Here is a 23232-nt window from a genome sequence, read left to right as displayed (position 1 = left end):
TGGCTCAGGTCACGATGGTTTGGGAGATGGAGCCCCATGTTGGGCTCTGTGCTGACAGCACTGAGCCTGCTTAGGATTCTCTCTCTCCTTCTCTCTCTCTGCCCCTCCCCTGCTCACACGTGCGCTCTAAATAAATAAATAAATAAATAAATAAATAAATAAATGAAAAATTATAAAAAAATAGTTCTCTACAAATGTATTGTGTAATGACATGGGTATATGGGTATATCACTAAATGAAAACATGTTAAAAATATACATTACTTAGAAAAAGTAGACTTTAAGAAAAAGTCCTTAGAAAAAAGGACTATAAGGATTTATCAAAATACAACTATGATTTTCGTTTTTGTATATTCCTGTCTTTTCCAAGTTTTATATATTTGCTTTGAAATAAAACAAAAATGTTTCTTTAAAAAATGCTTTGAGCACAGGGTAATGTATGGAAGTGCTGAATCACCGTATCTACACCTAAAACTAATGTAACACTCTATGTTAACTAATTGGAATTAAAAATTAAAACTTTAAAAAATTCTTTGGGGGCGCCTGGGTGGCGCAGTCGGTTAAGCGTCCGACTTCAGCCAGGTCACGATCTTGCGGTCCGTGAGTTCGAGCCCCGCGTCAGGCTCTGGGCTGATGGCTCAGAGCCTGGAGCCTGTTTCCGATTCTGTGTCTCTCTCTCTCTCTGCCCCTCCCCCATTCATGCTCTGTCTCTCTCTGTCCCAAAAAATAAACGTTGAAAAAAAAAAAAAATTTAAAAAAAAAAATAAATAAAAAAAAAAATAAAAAAAAAAAATTCTTTGAGGTTCAGCAGCCCCACCATGAGATTCACTCTATGTTCAGACTCACGTACAATTTTTCAAATCCAGAGGCAAGGATAGCAGTTCTTTCAATGGTTATTTTGCTAACTCTGTGGACAATTAATCTAGGGAGCCTACCATCCCAAGGACTCCCCTCACCATGATCAGCTCTCATCCCCATGCCAGTTAAACCATTCTTTCTACAGTCCATCCTTCACAACATAATTGTTCTCTTCATCTCATTAGGATGGGGAGAGGGAGAATTGGAGGGAATAGAAAGAAAGCCTACATCTCTTTAAACACTGCATTCCTTCTGTTAATCCTTTCTCTTAAACTGCTTTGAATAAGCCTTTAGAAAGGCTTCTGCTACCCCCGTCAATCAACGTAAAGGAAATAAGGTGAAATTATTGTATATTTTTCTTGATTTGAAAGGCAAGTTTCCATACCATTCCACTGCTTCATATGAAACAGCCATTCTCAAACTGTTTCCTTGATACTTGCACTTTGCCGTCCGAAAAGCATTCCAAATCTAATACATCAAAAGCATAGTTTTTCTTATCTCCCTCACCCCATATCTATTTCTTTTACAGATTATTCCACTTCAACAAACGATACCAACACAATAGTGATATTAAAAGGGTAGCACTTATGTATCTCATGCTACCTCAAGGCAGCCCTTACTTCCTTGTTACAGTTGAGAAAAGAGACTAGAGAGAGAAATTACATGCCCAAAGTAACATAACTACTAGGTAGTAATGCTGGAAGCAGTCTGGATCCAGAGTCTAGGCTCTTAGTCACTACACTCTCCTGTCTCTCAATTGTCTACCCTAATGTTGAAAACTCCCCAAATCTCACCCTTTATTCTTTCCTTCCCAGTCCTCTTGCTCCCCAGTCACATCCACTCCAGCAATAAATCCTGGCAGATTAAGCCGGCATATATTTCTCTCCATCTCCACACTATAGCCTTACAGTCAACCAGTCACTTCTCACTTGCGTGAACGTGCGCCATCCCACCTAGTCTCACTGATAACTCTTGTACCCCCACTCCAGTCCTCTCTCCAGGTAGCTGCCATGTCCACCTTTTAAAACAAATCACATCAGTTCACTCTCCTGCCAAACATCTTCTAATAGTTTCCCATTGCCCTCCACATAAATCCAAAATCCTCACTAGGCTCTGAACACACTGGTGTATTATTTTCTTATTGTTGCTATAACAAATTGCCACAACCTTAGTGGTTTAAAACAACACAAACTGATTATCTTACAGTTTTCAGGTAAGAAGTCCTAACATCAAGACATCACAAGGGCTGTGTTCCTTTTGGTGGTTTTAGGGGAAAATTTGTGTCCTTGACTTTTCTAGCTTCTAGACACCACCATACTTCCTTGGCTTCTGCTCCCTTTGTCTACCTGCAAATCACAACATTTCAAATATTGCTTCCATCTTCACATCTACTTTTGTGACTTTGACCATCTTGTTTTCCTCTTATAAGGACTTTTGCAATGACATCTGGCTTGCCTGAATAATCTAGGATAATCTCCCTCTCTCAAAAGCCTTAATTTAATCACAGGTGCAAAGTTCCTTTTGTCATGTAGAGTAACATGCTCACAGATGAGGACATGAAAATCTTCGGGAGCCATTATTCTGTCCACCACAACTGGCCTTCCTCATGTCTTGAACTTGGTCATCAAGTTCACCTGGCCTTCCTCATGTCATCAGCTTTTAAAGCTTCATTAACACTCTATCACTTTAGCAAGCATTACTGACTACCTTCTGGACATGACTACAGTTTTCTTCCTGGCCATAGAGCCCATTATCATCTTCTTTCAGGATAAATCTTGATTGGTCTAAACTAATTGTGGTAGTCTTGTTCCCCTTGCCAGTGATTATTTAGGAGAGGGTATGCAAAGGGTTCAGCCAAAGAGCTGTAAAGAGAGGGCTGTTTGATGGCTTCTGGGAAAATTTTTTTCTCACTTCTAAGGAGACACCAGAAAAACAGGCCCTTCCTGCCTCTGGGCTGGTTACATTTGGATGTGGTACCTGGAACTGCAGTCGTCTCATAATCACAAGGGACTTAGGCTTGAAGTGAAGCCAGTGCTAACGACAGCAGGATGGAGACAGAAAGAACATCAAGATCCAAGATGATTTAGCCACTCAATCGACTAAACCTGAAACCACTCTACCTCTTGTTACTTGTAGCTCAACATCTTTACTGATTAAATCTGTTTTCAAATATATAACAAGTTCTTACAAACCTTGGAAAATATTTTCTTATAAATCTTAGGAAAAAAAGAACTTGTAAGTTCATCCATTTAAAAACTGCCTCTTTCCCTTAAGTAAAAATCCACAAAACTGATATCCAAACATTTAAAAATCTTGAAACAAAAAAAATATCCTAAGTTGGATAGGTGAAAATGATCTCCACTTCTAGCCCTCACAAAAGAGAGGATTAAAAATTTAAAGAAACTTTATTTCACAGCACCTCCAATTTTTGGAAGTTCAAAAAGGTTTGGATATAGATAGTAAATCTCCAATTTATTAACAAATTGTACATGGAAAATTTTGAGTGAATTCTTTTGACTTCTGGACACCTCCTGAGCTCTGAGCTGAACAGTCTTAGCTCTGATCCTACATGCCCACCTGACTCTATCCTCATAGTAAAGGAGGGTAGATGGAGTAGAGATGGAAAAGCCAGATACAGTCAGCATAAAGAAAGGTCTCCCGCAACTGGGGCCATTTAAGCAGTTCTTTCATAACTCAATTTTTTAAAAATGGATACTCTGCCCATTTTCTAATTTTAAGAAGCTCTTATAGGGGCACCTGGGTGGCTTAATCGGTTGAACATCTGACTCTTGGTTTCTGCTTGGGTCATGATCCCAGGGTTGTGGGATCAAGTCTCGTGTCAGGCTCCATGCTAAGAGTGGTGCCTGAGATTCTTTCCCTCTCTCCTTCTGCCTCTCTCCCCTGCTTGTGTGCTCTCTCTCATTCTCTCTCTCTGTCTCTCAAATTAAAACAAAAAAGTTCTTATATCAGCAGGAAGCATCAGTTTTAGAAACTGAAACAAAAGTATCAGCATTTCTGCAATTGTATAGTGATTTCCTCCAGGTAATTTATTTGATGGACTTTAGTGAGGTGGTATTTCTCACTCCAACTCCAATCTACTCTGACTCTTATTTCTCAGCACTTACATTATAAATTATGTTAAAAATATAATTAATAAAAAAACCACAAACAATGTGTCAATATTAAATGGAAATGTTCCTTATATATATAGAAAATTCTGTGCCAATTTATCCAGTAAAAATCAATTCATGTCACAACCCATGAGCTTTATTCTTTTTCCTCAGTATGCTTATTTCTGTAGTTAGCTTCTCTCCCAACTTGCCAGGACTCCGTTCCATATGCTGAGTCTTGATGGGTCCATAAATTCCCTTTTAATTTAGTTAGGTACGAGCCCAACTTTTCTATTCCTGGAATGTGCCTTCGTCACTTACTGAGCTACAAGAAGCCAAAGTCACACAGTAGCTGTGGCCTGAGTAGGTTGTCCTCCACATGAGGCATCCATATGGCCAAAGCCCTTCCTAATGTTACTAGAGGGTGGGGAAGAACGATTCTTTCTTTCTTTCTTTTTCTTTCTTTCTTTCTTTCTTTCTTTCTTTCTTTCTTTCTTTCTTTCTTTCTTTCTTTCTTTCTTTCTTTCTTTCTTTCTTTTTTGCAATCACCATCTTGCTTCTCTTTTTTATGCTTGTTCTCATCCAGAAAGTTGCTTCCTGGGCTCAGTGAGTCATCCAAGGACCTCCTGTCACTCATTCCTTCAACCCTAGCCATCATATACAGATGGCAGAACTACTATATTTACTGTACTATTAATCACAGTGTTATAAAGCTTGAATATTTGCTTTTTCTTGTTTTTCAAAACCAAATTATTTTACTACAAATAATTCACATATACATCACTTTGGTAGGGTATTTTCGAATTTGTTCTTCCTTGTGCTGCTAAGAATTTTATTAAACACATTGTTCTTAGGAGTAGTTCATAGGGAACACAACAGTTGGTTGCTAAGCATTCTAAATATTTATATTTCTTACGAGATTCATTCTTCCAAAATATAGGAACTGAAAACCAGAGCTATCAGATTATATACCACAAAGAAAACAAAATCTATTTTTCAAAGATTACACAAATTCTATCTTAGTGCTATAATTATAGATGTATGATATTTATACCATAAAGTAATTTTTGAAACTTCTGTTCTAAAAAAGTTAGTTCTCTGGATATTTTACAAGGGCATTTTCTTATCAGTTGTTTTCCAATATTTTCTTTCTCATTTATATAAAGTGTAAGTACTCCAGCATTTCAAAGATACTCAAAGATACTTCTTCACAAGATACTATCTTTTTGAACTTAAAATTGGTAATTTTAAGAAACAACTTAAAAGTTGTTTCTTCTGGGGGCGCCTGGGTGGTGCAGTCGGTTAAGCGTCCGACTTCAGCCAGGTCACGATCTCGCGGTCCGTGAGTTCGAGCCCCGCGTCAGGCTCTGGGCTGATGGCTCGGAGCCTGGAGCCTGTTTCTGATTCTGTGTCTCCCTCTCTCTCTGCCCCTCCCCCGTTCATGCTCTGTCTCTCTCTGTCCCAAAAATAAATAAACGTTGAAAAAAAAAATTAAAAAAAAAAAGTTGTTTCTTCTGGATAGATAAGAGAGAGAGAATGTGAAGAGACAAAAGTTAGAGAATATTTCACATTAAGTTACGTTTGAACAACCAGGGAAACCTTTAATACAAGAATAAGTTAAGTCTCTTACTGAGGGAAAGAAACATTTCATGTATTTAAAAATATTTACAGATCCTTTAATATACAACATACGCCAGAAAAGTACCTGAGAAAAGCAGGAGACCACACTCACACAACTAAATTACTGCCAAAGAGTCACAGAGAACACGTGGTAGGTGTGGGGGAGGATCTTTCTAAAAATTTTACAGGTTGTTCAATGTTCATCTTACATGAGCTTTTCTTTATAGTTGTCAATCTCTGTCACTGCCTTCTGATGTTTTAGACCAAGTGCCTCTACTTGACATTGTAAACCTGAAATGACACAATATATTCATCTGATTAGCACATTCTAAATGTCCAGATATTTTCATAGTGTAAACCATATTCTTTGAGAATTGCCACTCAGCTCCTGCAGCATACTGCCGCTGTTTACTCCACTTTGCCTGGGTATGCAGCTCATCTCTTCTCTGAAACCCCACGGAATTAATAGTTTTTGACAGAGCCAATTTATTGGCCTCTTTCTGCCCCCATCATCTTGCTAATTTTCAAACACCCAATGGCCTAAATTTTACTGATGTTTTGAAAGGAAATGTATGTAGCTGACACACATATGTTGGTGTGATCATGTGGCTCATCTCTGAAACACCTGACTGCCTGAGCTTGCTTTTGTGGTCTGGAACTGAGAAGTATCACTGAGGCCTCCTGGCAGAACTGAAATAGACAAACCATGTGCATTGCTCCCGGTAAAGAATTTGTTAACTCTGGGTAGCATCTAATAGGCATTTTAATGACTTTCAAAGCCAAGATATACAAGCAGGAAATTGGCTTCCATAGTCTGGGGAATTCAAGCAGCATTTGAGGAAGATTATTCACACAGCAGTGTCTAACGTGTGTGGATGCAGAACTGAAACTAAAGCAGAAAGAATAAATGGCTTGCATGAAGTGGGTCTTGCCATTAGCCTGTGTGTGGGAACTATGATCTGAACCCCCAATGCAATGACAGCCCTTGTCGGCACTCTTTTTGAGTAGGGTAGAAAACACACTGACACAAATGGACTAACTGGTTTCTATGGAGAAGATAATTTAGCACACTGGAATTATAAAATTTCTATGTTATAGCTGCTCAGATGTTTTAATAACATATTTTTAATAGTAAACTTTAAAATCTTTATGCATCCATACATTTCTCTATATATCCTCAATCTGCCTTCTTAACTTTGTTTTATGAAGAAAAGCTTAAAGCAGAAAACAAATTCACGCTAAATGAATGTTTTAATTAAGTATTTTCCAGACATGAGTATAAATCTTTATGTTTATCCAGTACTTTCACATACATTATTTAATTTTATCTCTCAAACTTCTCTCTGGTGCAATAAGCCCCATTTTTCAAATGAGAATAAAAGGAGAGCTTCTCTGATTCTCTTGCCTGGTATCTTCCAATGAATAAATGCATTAGCCAACAGTTTAGACTGAAGGTTTTTAACTCAGCCTAAGTGATCAATTTGAGAGGATAACCCCTCGAAGTAAGATTTAATATGGACTTACATGGTAGATAATATTTGTGGGGTACATCTTTCCCAGTGATTGAGTGATTATATGAAGGAAAAGATAACATACAGATAATTTATTTTTGAGTACAACCTTCTGGAACAAAGCAATTTCTCATGAATGTTACACAATGTATTGCTTTGTTATTAAGTCCATATGGATTTGCAGAGAGGTTCTATTCACAATGACACAGCCAAAAGATTTCAACCAAATCCTCTGAAGAATAAGGAGGGAGGGAGGTTAATGTTTGTTGATACGCACTATGTGGCACTAGGAAAAATGCTTTCTCCCATATCATTTCATTCATAGTCACAGCTACCATGAAAAACAGGTACGCATTTTATTTTTACCAGTGAAGACTCTAAGGACCTGAGTAACTAACTTATCAAAGGTCACATAACTAGTTAGAAGTGATCCTGTGATTCAAACTCAGGTTGAACTCATCCCAAAGTCCTTATCTTTCTAACTCTCCTACATGGACTCTCAAACTATAAAAGCTGCAAGGGGATATGATATTTGTTCATGAAAGTATGGCTAGTGTAGCTATAGATCTAAGCTATAGATTACATATAGATCTAAGCTATAGATTACATATCTAAGAATCTTCCAAGAGAGATACTTAACAAATGAAAAGTATTATTTTGCATAAAATACATAGTAAATTAGTAGAATATCTAACCTCTGGAGGTGGTTTAGATTTAATTTTTTAAAATTTTTTTTTAACGTTTATTTATTTTTGAGACAGAGAGAGACAGAGCATGAACGGGGGAGGGGCAGAGAGAGAGGGAGACACAGAACCGGAAGCAAGCTCCAGGCCCTGAGCCATCAGCCCAGAGCCCAACGCAGGGCTCGAACTCATGGACCATGAGATCGTGACCTGAGCCAAAGTCGGACGCTTAACCGACTGAGCCACCCAGGCGCCCCAGATTTAATTTTTGAAAATTCAAAATTTAATATAATTAATGAAAGATATTAAGACAAATATGGTATCATTGTGACCAATTTTATGTGTCTGACACCAGAGAGAACTATTATGCCTTCTTATTAATGTCCTTTGGTGCTTCTGTCAGGACATAAACTAGATAAAGCATAGGTCTGAGCCCATCTAATAAACTTCATGCTATCACTCCTAAGTACAGCTATTATTAAGAGGAAGAATTGATTATCTTGAAAACAAACTCCAGGTAATTGGTATAGATATGTGAATTTTATCCAGTTCTCAATTAACTGCTAATTAGTAGAACAGTAGATAGTAAAAATGACAGCATGTTTACAGCACTGGAAAGTATTCTTAAGATTACATTTGAATATGGGGCACCTGGGTGGCTCAGTCGGTTAAGCGGCCGACTTTGGCTCAGGTCACGATCTCGCGGTCCGTGAGTTCGAGCCCCGCGTCGGGCTCTGGGCTGATGGCTCAGAGCCTGGAGCCTGTTTCAGATTCTGTGTCTCCCTCTCTCTAACCCTGCCCCATTCATGCTCTGTCTCTCTCTGTCTCAAAAATAAATAAACGTTAAAAAATATTAAAAAAAAAAAAGATTACATTTGAATATACTTGTGCATCATAGTTCCAGAATTTACTAAGTTTAAGGGAAAATAAACTACAGTCATGACCCACTATACTTTCCAGTATTATTTTCTCTGCACACCCACCCGAATCTCCCTTTCTCCCTGTTTCAAGATAAGCATAGACAGCTTAGTCTAATTCACAGTGCCTGATGAGCAAAGAAGCCACTTCCTTTAGACAATTTACTACGTATTTACAGCATCTTTGAGTCAAAACAGGGAAAAGAAATAAACATTTTACTCTACAACACAGAAACTATAGAAGGTTGCCATGTGAAGTAAGTAGTAACAGAAAATACAAGTAGTGTCAACAAAGAAATCACTTTATATAAACAGAGAAGATACACATAGAATTGAGGAAAGAAAAGGATTCATTATGAATAATCCATAATGTAAACAGACCAGCAGTGTATAATTAAGAGTTAATATATTTTCATGGATGTTTTTTGTTGTTATTGTTGTTGCTTGGTTTTTACTTTTGGTTACATTTTCTGTAATAAAGAAGTTCTAAGAATAATTTTGAAAACGCACAGAACCTGTCTTCACTGTTCCGAATGAGAAATAAACATACTATTAGTTTATTATTGGTTCTGGTAGACTAGTAGGGTTGTTTTGTTTTTGGAAGCAGAGTCCCCAGTTCCTGTCCTTAATAAAGGAGCACAGTTAGGATAAGAACCAGAAAGATTAAGCCACCTGCACAAGACCGCTCCTTCAGTTCCTGAGGCAAGGAGTTCTTAAATAAGTGTATTGTTCTGTGCAGTCCTTCTCTATAGTGAAATAAATTCAACTTCAATTTTCTGTCATTCAGCATGACATTGGATTATGAGGCAAAAGGCCCTAAATGCCTACAAAAAGAAAGGAAGCATTGGCTTTAAACACCATGCAGATGTAAGGCGGAACCCATGGAAACAATCCAAAATTTACAACAGCAAATTCTACTATGATGTGACTGCGTTCTTTAGAGATATTAAATAAGAAGCAAATGATTTTAAATGAACAAGACAAAAAAGAGCTCTTAGCCTCTCTTCATACGAAGCCAGCTGCTTGCTGGATAGCATTACACAGGCATCAGATTTGGGGTAATTAGTCATTTAAGAGAATGCTGTTATTCCAAAAGGTTTCTAGAAACTACAAATACAAAAGGTATTCATAGTTATTTTATAGAAGTATAGAAAACATTACAGTCACTTGGGAGAGTATATTCAGTATAATGTTTGAGAAAACAATAAATAGAAACTTCATAGTGGAAAGATATTTCAAGTTTAAAGCTTTCTGGATAAATACAAAAAAAAAATCTGGTTCAAAGTGGAGGAAACTGAGTTTAGGTTCAAGAAGCAGAATGACATGGTGCCTGGGTGGCTCAGCCAGTTAAGCATCCAACTTTGGCTCAGGTCATGACCTCACGGTTTGTGGGTTCAAGCCCCTCGATGGGCTCTGTGCTGACAGCTTGGAGCCTGGAGCTTGGAGCCTGCTTCGGATTCTGTATCTCCTTCTCTCTCTGCCCCTCTCCCACTTGTGTTCTGTCTCTCTCTGTCTCTCAAAAATAAATGAAGAAAAGAAGAAGAGGAAGAGAAAAAAGAAGACGAAAAATGAAAAAAACAAATAAGCAGAAGAATTGGCCCCCAGAGGTCCAGATCTAGGGGCATTTTTTTTAATGAGAAATTGAAGGCTGTGTAATTTTTTTTTTAAATGGTAGAGATAACTGAAGGAAAGGAAAAACAGAAGTTTATCATTGTTTATACACTCTTTTGATAGGGTAACATAAAAGTGTAGAGCATGACCTCTAAAGCCAGACTGCCTATTTTCAAATCCTGGCTCTGTTTCTATGAGCTGTGTGACTTTAGGTACTTTAGTTTCCTTACCTAGAAAACAGTTACTGCAGCACAGGAGTGAGAATTAAGACTTAATTAATATATGTAAACAGGAGAACAGTAGCAGGCACATAGTGAGCACTCCTGAACTGCTATCTCTTATCATTGGTGGTACCAGTGAGACCATCTGGCCCCCAACCTCACTTCCACTCTGAATCTCATCACTTTTCACCTTGAGGACCTTGTCCTTGCAGGTGTCATCAGTGCTTATCCTTGGATGGAGAAGGGTAAAAATGAAGGTTTTATAACAACCTACAGAGTTACTATGGCCATATGTTAAAATTTGTTAAATGTGGGTGACAGATTCACTCACATTTGTTATATTATTCTCTGTATTTTTGTTTGACATATGTAATGTTATTTATACATATAAATATATATAATTTAAATATTTTAAATATATAACATTTAAATATTTGTATAAATATAAATATACATATAATCTATATAGTGCTGTTATATTATTCTGTTTTTTTCTGTTTGACATACATAATGTCATTTATATATGTAATGTCTATATATATATATATATATATATATATATATAGTGCTGCATATATAGTTTAGAGACAGGTCTTGCTTGTATGGTCAAGGATGATAGCACGCTCTGTACGAAGGAGTCTAATCAACTCAGTTCTGGGTGTTCAAGGTAGGAAAGAAAACAAAGATTAGAGATCTTGATATGGAAGTGGGGGATGAGGTTGAAACTAAAGACAACTCATTGGATTCTTTGAATAGCTGGAGGGATATATAGTAACAAGGGGGTTGTTAATTTCATTTTCTTTAAAGATATTTGGATTGGGGCACCTGGGTGGCTGAGTCGGTTAAGCGTCCGACTTCGACTCAGATCATGATCTCACAGTTTGTGGGTTCAAGCCCCACGTTGGTCTCTGTGCTGACAGCTCAGAGCCTGGAGCCTGCTTCGATTCTGTGTCTCCCTCTCTCTCTCTGCCCCTCACCTGTTCACACTCTGTCTCTCTCTCTCAAAAATAAACATAAAAAATTTTTTTAAAAAGATATTTTGATATATTATTTGGATTTGGGAATAATCCATTCTAAAGGGAACCATTCTACAGTGCTTGTGAATTTAATGTATGCTTTCTAACTTGCTCCTTATGTGTGGAAAAATTGTACTCTTTGCAGGTGTTTTTAAAAACTACACAAGTGGTATTAAGCTATAAATCTCATTTTAATTCTTACTTGTCTTCACTACACATTGTTTTTGAGATCTACCCATGTAGCCACACACAGATATGATTCACTCCTTTCTGTCATATAATGTCTAATGCGTGCACATACATATTTTACTGATCTACTCCCATAGTGATGGAACCTACTTGCTTGCAACTTTGTGTCACCACAAGTAATCCTGCAACAAAAGCTTTTTACCCATTTTCCTGTGTACTTATAGGGGAATTTTTCTGCAGTAAGAGGTCACAGGCATACACATACATCACTAATGCCAAATGGTTCCCAGGATGGAGCACCAATGTATACTACTACCTCACTAAATGAAGGGCCCTGCTTTCCTATCCTTATTAAAAAGAGCTATTTAGGAGCATCTGGGTGGCTCAGTCAGTTAAGTGGCTGACTTAGGCTCAAGTCATGATCTCACTGGTTTGTGAGTTCAAGCCCCGCGTTGGGCTTTGTGCTGACAGCTCAGAGCCTGGGGTCTGCTTCAGATTCTGTGACTCCCTCTCTCTCTGCCCATCCCCCACTCACACTCTGTTTCAAAAATAAAATGTTAAAAAAAGGAACTATTTACAATTGTTTTTTGCCAATCCACAGGGTGCAAAGTAGTGTCTCAGTGTTGGCTTAATCTGCAGTTCTCTGCTTACTACTGAAGCTAATCATGTCATCTTACACATTTTAGTCATTCCTGTCTCCTTTTTCATGATTTGCCTTTTCCCCAGTCTCTTTTCTATCTACTCTAATCAAGTTTTCTTATTCACTCTTCCACAGGAATAGCTATTTTTAAAATTATGAATGACATGCTACCCTGGCAATTCCAAAATTCAATTCTCTGCTGTTACATAATTCAAACTTCTAGCAGCATTTGACACAATTGTTTGCTTCCTCTTTGAAACACGCTTCTTGTGTCCATTACACTATATTCTCTGGTTTCCTCCTACCTCATTGGCTATTGTTTTCTCAGTCTCTATTGATGGTCCTTATTCTTAGATACACTCTAAATATTAGGAAGCACCAGAGTTCAGTTCATAGCCCTTTTATCTACCTGCATTTTCTCTCTAGCAGATCTCATCTAGTCTCATGGCTTTGAATAGCATATATATTAAGGTGTCTTCCATCATCATTATCACAACTAATAAGTGTTGAGTCCTTATTATGTACCAAGCACTATATTCTGACTGCATTATAGTAATTTAATCTTCACAAGGTAAACTACCTAGAATGTAAATTCCATGACAGCAGAAGCCTTAGTTATATTCACAGTGTTTGAGACATGGAAAGTACTCAAAAAAATAATTGTTGAATGAATGAATGAAATTTTGTAGATAATGGAAATAAGGATGCTAGCAAATGTCTAAAATTATGTACCCTAAGATTAAAAGACTTGGAACAGAAAGAGTTGTATAGTTTTCATTGATAATACCTAATATGTATCTTGGCATTGAAATGCAACTTTCTTATTAATAGGTCACTCTACTTCAATAGGCACTTATTGAGTGTCTACTCTGTTTTAGGTAGGGTCCATGCAAACTGGAATCAGTGTATAAATATCAATAAGATATACTCCCTTGTCACTAGAGAAATTATAACCAAGTTCCTCATTTTGCCTTCAAGAATGATGACTTAGGTTTTAAATAACAAATCAACTCCTTTAAACTTAAACCTGTTCTATTTTTCCAATATTTTAAATGATTATATTTAGGTAGATAGTTAATTATGTGGCTGAAATTGTGGGATTTCTGATCAGATATAAGTGATGTGAATGAACACAATCAGTATGCTGCATTCAGATAACATTTATATGTATATATTATATCACAGTTTGATGAGCTTAGACCTTTACAAAAGTAATGTTTCACTTAATTTTTTTAAATGAGCATTAACAGAAGAAACCTTTGCAGATGTAAGAATATATGCAAATAATAGAAGAAAGTTCTATAATGAGTATTCAACTATATCAATTGCAAATTAACATATTTTAACTTTAACAAACATTTTACAAAGCTCAGATGGTTATACAGCCGCTTGGAAAATTCATTTCATTTTACGGTTTATATTTCAGAGGTTTGATTCACATCTATTTTGAAACAAGTATACTTGAAGTACATTAACATTTTCCACATAATGCCAGAAAGGACTGAAATAACATTTGGAGATTTTAATACATCAGATGCTAGAACAGGTGTGGATATACAGCAAAAAATTGTAATTCAGTCCAGATGTAGTTATATTAAGACCAGAAAGTTATTTAGCTAGGTATATGTGGGGAAGGGGGAGTAGGGATATTCATTAAATCAAGCTAAGGAGATAATGAGATATTTAAAATTTGGGAGTGAATTATATTCTGATATTTAAAAAAATTTTTTTTAATGTTTATTTTTGAGAGAGACAGACAAAGCATGAGCAGGGGAGGGGTAGACACAGAGGGAGACACAGAATCCTAAGCAGGTTCCAGGCTCTGAACTGTCAGTACAGAGCCCGAATTCACGAACTATGAGATCATGACCTGAGCCGAAGTTGGTTGCTTAACCGACTGAGCCACCCAGGTGCCCCAATTATATTCTGATATTAAGAATCAAGAATTTACTCCAGAATGAAAAAAAACAAAAACAAAAAACAAAAAAAGCTTCTAAACGTTCACTGGAGTTTATTCTGAACATTAAACCAACCCAATATAACATGAATATAATTGTAACTTATGGTGGGGCTTATGAAATATTACAAATTATGGATAGATAAGACACAAGGAGCCTTAAATTCAATTTTTTATTAGTATAGTTAAAACTACTCTTTCTCAACTGGCAAACAGAAATAATACATCATCTATATCATAGGAACAATCCTGATGGCTTTAGAAACTTCTGAATACTTTAGAACAGTACTTTATTTTCTGACAAATTTGTACATATAAATAAATTCACAAGCCATACACATATATATTATAATGAGATTTTTCAAGACTGAAAAATACTAGTAATGGATATGGACAGGGACCTATAACGAACAGAGTATTAGCTAAAAACATTTGTGGGATAAAAAGAAAAATACTTAGGGTTAATAGTAAAGTAAATGAATAAATGGAAGATAGAGAAGTTTAGATCTAAAAATGTTTAAGATATTTTCAAATAAAGTCACATAATCATACAAACATCAGTTTCTTTAATAAGTTACTGTGTTTTTAAAAATTTTTTTAATGTTTATTTATTTTTGGGGGGGGGGGGAACTGAGCGTGAGTGGGGGAAGGGCAGAGCGGAAGAGAGACACAGAATCAAAACAGGCTCCAGGCTCTGAACTGTCAGCACAAAGCCCCACACGGGGCTCAAACTTGGGAACAGCAAGATCATGACCTAGGCTGAAGACGGATGCTTAACCGACTGAGACACCCAGATGCCCCTAACTTAGTGTATTTTATAATCAGAATGCTTGCAGAGATTCCTATATACAGGATAACTTTATGCGAAACCATGAAGGAGAAGAAGTGCATCTTTAGCCACAGAGAGTTCTGATTTTTCCCTTTCCCCTTGTTATGCTAGGATGGCAGTAAAATAGGTAAAGGTCAATAATTTCTTCAAAAGTTTGTTTTCATGCTACAAAATTACTTTGTGCTAATTGCACTAAAAATTATACCACACAATTATATAATTTAAAGGTGTCAAGCAAAAAAACAAAAAAATATATAATTTGAAGACTAAAGAGATCATAAGGCAACACTAACAGATATGTGAAAAGATTTAGCTAGGAGGAAGTTTATCACAATATAATTTTAACAGAAAAAAAAAGTGAAAATAATTGTCCAAACCTGGGATGCAATGAAATAATGATTCACACTAAATGAAAAAAACTATGAATATTTTTGACATGGAAAAATTTCATAAAGGGGAAATGGGGGGTTGGAGATGATAAAATTCTATTATTGCATTATACCCCTACCCATCTCATAACCCATCCCATAACCCATCAGTAGTTCCCATAACTTGTCACCAGATGCCTACTGTCCTCCAGATCTCTCCTGCCTTCCCCTTATGGAAACTTGTGCTTACTACCAGTACTGGAAGTGGTCTGGCACAGTAGCTCTCCTGAAGTTTAAATTAATGATAACAATATATATGTTTTAATGCTCCCAGGCACTGGAGTTTAAGGGTTAAGAGCCCCAATTTTGGCAGCCCAATTCTGGACACAGGTTCCAATTCTGCTGATTAGTAGCCATGTAGCTTTGGGCAAATGACTTAATTCCCTAAACCTCAGTAATCTCATCTGTAAACTAGAGATAATAAAAGTGATTAATCTAGGAGGACAGGAGGGTAAAAAGTGAGTACACTACACCATGACTACATTGTGCCTGGCGTGCGGTTAACACTTGGTGAATGTTAGCTGTTATTTAGGCTGCAGTGGGAAAGCTACCTGAACTCATGGGAATGATTTTTTTTTTTTTTTTAATGATGTCAGGATAGTATTAGCGGTTAGCAAGTAGGAGAGAGATACTGGTAAGAAATGAGAGACATTGGACACAGGGCACATGGGGTGGTCACTTTTTTCTCATTCAGATAGTGTTGTCATTACTCATGCAATCGGACCAGAAATGCAGATGTAGATGAACAGTAAGTGTGTTGTGTGCCTGAGTGAGTCCATATATGAAAGAGTGACTCGTTGTGAGTATAGGCAGGAGTGTGTCCATATGGGTGTTAGGGACATGGTAGATGAACCCTCTTTCTCTCCATTGCTTGGGTGGAGTTGTCCTGAAGATTTAGCATCCTTCAAGTAGAAGTCATGTATATGACACAGATCTGTTCCTGACTAAGCCTAGATTTTGTCACATGATAGGTACCTAATTAATAGTACTAAATGACCAAATTAATGGGTGATTGGTGACTGAATGGGCAGAAGAGAACTTACATGGGGGGGGGGGGGGGGAACACAGTCACATTAGGCCACAAGTATATAGAATGGAAGAAAGAATTAAAGGGGCAAATAAGCCCATCAGATTAAAAAACAGAAGAAAAGATAAAGTCTAAAATTTACCCTAAAGTCTTGAGGCGGATGGTGCAGTCAAAGAAAAGGCAGAGAAAGTAGCAAGTCTACTAACGTTAAAAGAGGAAAACCATGCTGGATTGAAAGAATGAAGAAGCAATGGCATAGGTGAAAAAATGACTAGAGAATAAACCAGAATTACAGCTATCTCAAAGGAAAGAAAGGAGTCTCAGAGGAGAGACATCCATCCTAAGTTGTGGCTGCCTAAGGTCATTGTTAAAAATTCCTCTAGGATTCAAACATTTGTAAAACAGAAATAATATGTAGAGATAACTTTATTTGAAAGTTCAAAGTTGGGAACAAATAAAAAACATAATTTTTTAAGACTCCACTGATCAAAAATCAAGTGGCTTCCACAGAAGACCCCTTTATTAGACTTCACATTCCAGTGGTGACCTGGTTCAGTAAAAAACCAACCAACCAACCAACCAACCAACAAACAAAACCTCTCTGGGTTCCAGTGAGAACTATCTGGCTTGAACTTGTGTACAGACCCTAGGAAAACAGTATTTTGTGTTTCCCTCTGCTTTGGGGTATACAAATAGCCCACAGTATCCCAATATCAAGCTGGTCTCTTTCAGAATCTGTTAGATTTAGTTATAACGAAGGGTCACTATAAACCTTGGTTTTCTGTTTGTAAAATCAGTATTTCTCCCCTTTTATTGGAAGCCAAGGGTGAATTATTCATAATGGAATCCAAGGGTTCAAAGGAATCATAAAGGCTGGTCAATTCACCATTGTGAGTGTCCTTTGAACATCAAACCTTGCAGGAAAGGTCACAGTGGAATTCTGTTCATTGACTCTTCCATCCACCATACAACAGTTGACTCTTGAATTAATTGTAGCCACTTCCTTCTTCAGCAACCTGTTGTATTACTGTTAAAGCTAACCAAGGCTGACTAGAAGATAAATGAGTGGAGGCAAATGGACCTTTGGGCAAATAGGAATTAAAATTTATAGTTTCCCTTTGTTATTAAAGGAGTATTTTTTAAATTCTAATACTTTATCCCAAATAGAATAATTTGGTTTGCTATTATACCAGGAAAACCAATTTAAAATGCAATTTACTATTCTATACTTGTATAGTCTTTAAGGGTTTCTACAGTTGATTTTGTTAATTTTGCTAATGCTCTAAGATGGGTAAGAAACACTATCATATGTCCATTTCACAGATAAAGTAATTGAGTCAAAGAAATTAATAACTTGTCCAAAGGCCATAAAAGGCACAAAGAGAGCCAGAATGTAGAAGTATTTGACTGTTGGATCACTATTTTTTTTTCAACTAAACTGCACTGCTCATTTGATTATTTTTTACTTTAATAGAGAATCTACCAATTAAGGAATGTAGTTCTTATATATGCTATAAAATGGATGAAAGTCAAAAATATTATGCTAAGTCAAAGAAGTCAGACATGAAAGATTGCATATTATATGGTTCTATTTAAATGAAATGTCAAGAACAGGGAAATCTACAGAGACAGGAAGCAGACTAATGATTGATGGGGGAAGGGCAGAAAGGTAAGGGGAGTGGCAGTTAATGACCGTGATGTTTCTTTTCGAGGTGATAGAAATGCTCTAGATTGTGGTGGTGGTTGTATACCTCTACAAATACCCTAAAAACAATGAAAGTGTACTCTTAGAATGGGTGAATTTTATGATATTTAAATTATTTCTCAATACAGCTATTTTTAAAAAATGCAACAAAGATATTAAAATATATGAAAAATAATTTTATTAAAATATTTCTGTATTATTTATAGTATCACAAGCTCACTAAAAAAATTTTAAGTTTTTTTTTTTTTTTTTACTTGGAATACATTTGAAATTTGGTCAAATAAATTTTAGCAAAGACATTAATGCTAACATGATTTATCTGAACTCTGTCTTCCAATATTTGTGACTACTGACAAAAAGTAAAGGACACTTTATTCTGCCAGGTGAAAGGAAAACCATTTAAGTGGACTGATTTGTAGGTCACAATGACCTCTGAGAGGAGTATTATCAATTGAGATAAATTGTGCATTTGAAGGTTATATTAGTGTAAGCTAAACAGAAAATTACAAAAGTTGTGTTAATAAATCTTTAAAAAAAGAACCAAGAATTTAGTCTTCAAATTTTTCTATGATCGCTTTCCAATGAAAAAGCTAAATTGTCATTAAGAATTAGGCTGCTATTAACAGCTTATTCTTTATTCTTTAGCCACTGTTAAACTATATGGATCAGAGCTATCACTGGAATTTAAATTTTTGAAAGTCTATATTTTAAAAGACAAATAAAGGGAAAATGTGGAAAAAACAAGTTTTTATGTAGAAAAATAATGATCATAAAAAACTATATATGTGAATCAAGGTTGAAATTGTTTAATGGTGATTTAAAAGAAAAAAATTACAGCTATCTCAAAGGAAAGAAAGGAGTCTCAGAAGAGAAGAGTCAGAGGACCTCAGGGTCATGAGTTCAAGCCCCACATGGGGTGTAGAGATTACTTAAATCAATAAAATGTTAAAAAAGAAAGAAAAAAATCAAAATGTAAAAATAAGAACATTTATTTAACTTTGGAAACAAGCAAATGGCGCCAGAGTTAGAATCAGATTACAGCACACTATAGCCCATAGGAACCTCTAAGGCTTTAGTCCAACCCATCCACTGCCTAGATGTGGACACATACTCATCAGGGAGAAATGGCATTTCAGAGTCACCTGGCTAATGTATGGACAGTCATCATCTGATTCTTAGCCTTCAATGCTTTTGTTTAATATCACATTACTGGGGAATGTTGGGTGGAGGGTAGGTAGACAGACACAACAAAGAGATAGTTATATAGCTAAAAATGGAGAAAGGTAAGTTTGTTCTAAAGGTGAATTCTAAAAATAAGAGAACTGGGAATATAAAGTATTAGAATGATTTTAGAATGTATTTTTAAGGAAACACAATAATGACATAGTAGTGAGGCCTAAGTCTAAAGTTGCAAGTATAAAGAAATGTATTTCTCTAAATTCCTCTTATTAGGCCAGCATTACCCTAACATCAACCAGACAAGGACATTATGAAAAAAGAAAGTTACAGGCCAATATCCCTGATGAACATAGATGCAAAAATCCTCAATAAAATTATCAGCAAACCAAATTCAACAATACATTAAAAAGGATTATATGCCCCAATCAAGTGGGATTTAGTCCAGGGATGCAAGGATGGTTCAATAATCCACAAATCAATCAATATGAGATACCATATTAACAAAATAAAAGATAAAAATCATATGATCATCTCAGAAAATACAGAAACAGCATTTGACACAATTCAACATCTATTTATGATAAAAATTCTCAATAAAGTGGGTTTAGTGGGAAAGTACCTCAACACAGTAAACCCATATATGACCACAGTTAACATGACACTTAATGATGAAACACTGAAAGTTTTTCCTCTAATATCAGGAACAAGACAAAGATGCCTACTGTTGCTACTTTTATTCAGCATAGTATTGGATGTCCTAACCAGAGCAATTAGGCAAGAAAAAGAAATAGGAATCCAAATTGAAAAGGAAAAGTAAAACTGTTACTATATGCAGATGACATATTATATATAGGAAACCCTAGACCGAAAAACTTTTAGAATAAATGAAATCAGTAAAGTTGCAGGACATAAAATCAATAAACAACAATCTGTTATGTTTCTCACTAGTAACAAACTATCAGAAAGAGAAATTAGGAAGACAATCTAATTTGCAATTGCATTAAAAAAAATACCTAGGAATAAATTGGACCAAGGAGGAAAAAGACATGTACACTGAAAACTGTACAGTGTTAATGAAAGAAACTGAAGGAGACACAAATAAATGAAAAGATATTCTGTGTTCATGGATTGGGAGAATATTGTTAAAATGCCCATACTACCCCCAAAAAACTGCATCAATGCAATCCCTATTAAAATTCCAATGACATTTTTCACACATATAGAACAAATAACCTAAAATTTATATGGAACCATAAAAGATTCTGAATAGCCAAAGTAATCTTGAGAAAGAGGAACAAAGCTGGAAGCATCATGCTCTCTAATTTCAAAATTTCTTACAGAGCTATAGTAATCAAAACAGTATTGTACTGACATAAAAACAAACAGAATCAAGAGCCCAGAAATAAACCCACACACTACGGTCAATTGATTTATAACAAAAGAACCAAGAATATACAATAGGGAAAGGACAGTCTCTTCAATAAATGGTGCTTGGAAAACTGGATAGCTACATGCAAAAGAATGAAACTGGACCACTACCTTCTACCATACACAAAAATTAACTCAAAATGGATTAAAGACTTCAATGTGAGACCTGCAACCATAACACTCCTAGAAGGTTTCTTTGAACCTTTGAACACTTTGATCATCAGTTTTGATGATGATGTTTTTTATTTGATACCAAACACAAAGGCAATAAAAGCAAAAAATCAACAAGTGGGACTACATCTTTCTGCACAGCAAAGGAAACCATCAACAAAATTTAAAAGCAATCTACCAAGTGGGAGAAAATACTGTAATCGTATATCTGATAAGGGACTAATACCTAAAATAGCCATAAAACAATCAGATTAAAACAATGGATAGAAGATCCGAATAGACATTTTTCCAAAGAAGAAATACAGATGGGCAACAAGTACATGAAAAAGTGCTCAACATCACTAATCATTAGGGAAATGCAAATCAAAACGGCACTGTTATCACTTCACACCTGTTAAATGGTTATTATCAAAAGACAAGAGATAACAAGTGTTGGTGAGAATACAGAGAAAAGGGAACCCTTGTGTACTGTTGATGGGAATGTAAAGTGGTACAGCTACTATGGAAAACAGTATAGACATTCATGAAACATTTAAGAATAGAACCATCACATGGCCCAGCAATTCCACTTCTAGGTATTTATCTGAAGGAAATGAGAACACTAACTTGAAAAAATATATGCACTCCAATGTTCACTGCAGCATTATTTATAATAGCTAAGATATGGAAGCAACCTAAGTATCCATTCATGGATGACTGGATAAAGAAAATGTGGTATGTACATATATGTGTGTGTATATACATATATATATATGTATATATACATATATATATACACACATATACACACACATACATACATATATACATACTGTGATATCATTTGGTCATAAAAAAAAGAATGAAATCTTAATCTTTCCATGGATAGACCTTAAGGGCATCATGCTAAGTGAAATGAATCATACAGAGAAAGACAAATAATGTATGACTTCACTTATGTGTAGAATCTAAAATATATTCAAATACATAAATATATTTAGTCAGTCAAAAAAAGTACAATTGACCCTTGAGCAACGTGAGGGTTATAAGTGCCAACCTCCTGCTCAGTTGAAAATCCACATATAACTTTTGACTCCCCAAAATTTAATTACTAATAGTCTATCGTTGAACAGAAGACATATTAATAACATAAACAGGCAATTAACACATATTTTGTATATTATATTTATTATATGTAGTATTCTTTAATTTTTTTTAACATTTATTTATGTTTGAGAGAGAAAGAGAGAGAGAGACACAGAGCATGAATGGGGGAGGGGCAGAGAGGAAGGGAGACACAGAATCTAAAGCAGGTTCCGGTCTCTGAGCTTTCAGCACAGAGCCCGATGCGTGGCTTGAACTCACTAACTGTGAGATCATGACCTGAGCCGAAGTTGGACGCTTAACTGACTGAGCCACCCACGCACCCCTATATACAGTATTCTTACAATAAAGTAAACTAGAGAAAAAAATAGTAAGGAAATCATAAGGAAGAGAAAATACATTTATAATACTGTACTACACTTATACCATAAGTTTACATTATCAGTTTACAAGATGAATCATTTGTCAGTACCCACCTCAATATATTCTTATATGATACAAAACACCATAGACATTACATGTTACTAATACTAGACATCAAAAATGAAAAGAATATGGTCTGTAAGTATTTTGTATGTGCAAGTGTGATAAATTTTAACTTTTTATAATAGATTTGTGTATATTTTATGGTAGTAATAAAATTGACTAGTAACTACATATATATCTACATATATATTATGCATTCGTGACATATCTTTTCTTATTTTTTTGCAATATTTCTAGGCTACACAGTTTGTCTGAGTTTTTTCAAATTGGCACAAATCTCCAAAAATGTGTCCAAAATATTTGCTGAAAAAAAAATCTGTACCCATGGAGTTCAAACCTGTTGTTCAAATCTCAACTATATAGCATGTTAACTCATTTACTAAGAGAATCTAAGAGAGAATAAGAAACAATTAAGAGCATGGATAATAACAAGCAGGTTCCGAATAACTGAGAATATATAGTATAGTGCTTGAATGAATGCTCTGAAGGAAATAATGAGAGGCAGACAGTAAGGCAGAGAACTAGGCAAGGAAAACAGAAGGGAAGTTGTTCAACTAGTTTTAG

General features: G+C 35.7%; 1 protein-coding gene across 2 annotated transcripts in view; it reads right to left on the bottom strand.

Moving 5' to 3' along the window:
• The window catches only part of LEKR1 (leucine, glutamate and lysine rich 1), a 112790-nt gene that overhangs the window by 55378 nt on the left and 34180 nt on the right, over positions 1 to 23232 (bottom strand). For both annotated transcript variants that reach the window (XM_032594680.1, XM_032594681.1), the window contains one exon: positions 5797 to 5878. In XM_032594680.1, the coding sequence (XP_032450571.1) occupies positions 5797 to 5878 (82 nt within the window). The remainder of the gene's footprint in view (positions 1 to 5796; positions 5879 to 23232) is intronic.

The sequence above is a fragment of the Lynx canadensis genome, chromosome C2 (assembly GCF_007474595.2).
Source record: "Lynx canadensis isolate LIC74 chromosome C2, mLynCan4.pri.v2, whole genome shotgun sequence".
Classification (NCBI taxonomy): Eukaryota; Metazoa; Chordata; class Mammalia; order Carnivora; family Felidae; genus Lynx; species Lynx canadensis.
The sequence above is the reverse complement of the archived record's forward strand: the minus strand, read 5'-3'. Positions and strand labels throughout refer to the sequence as shown.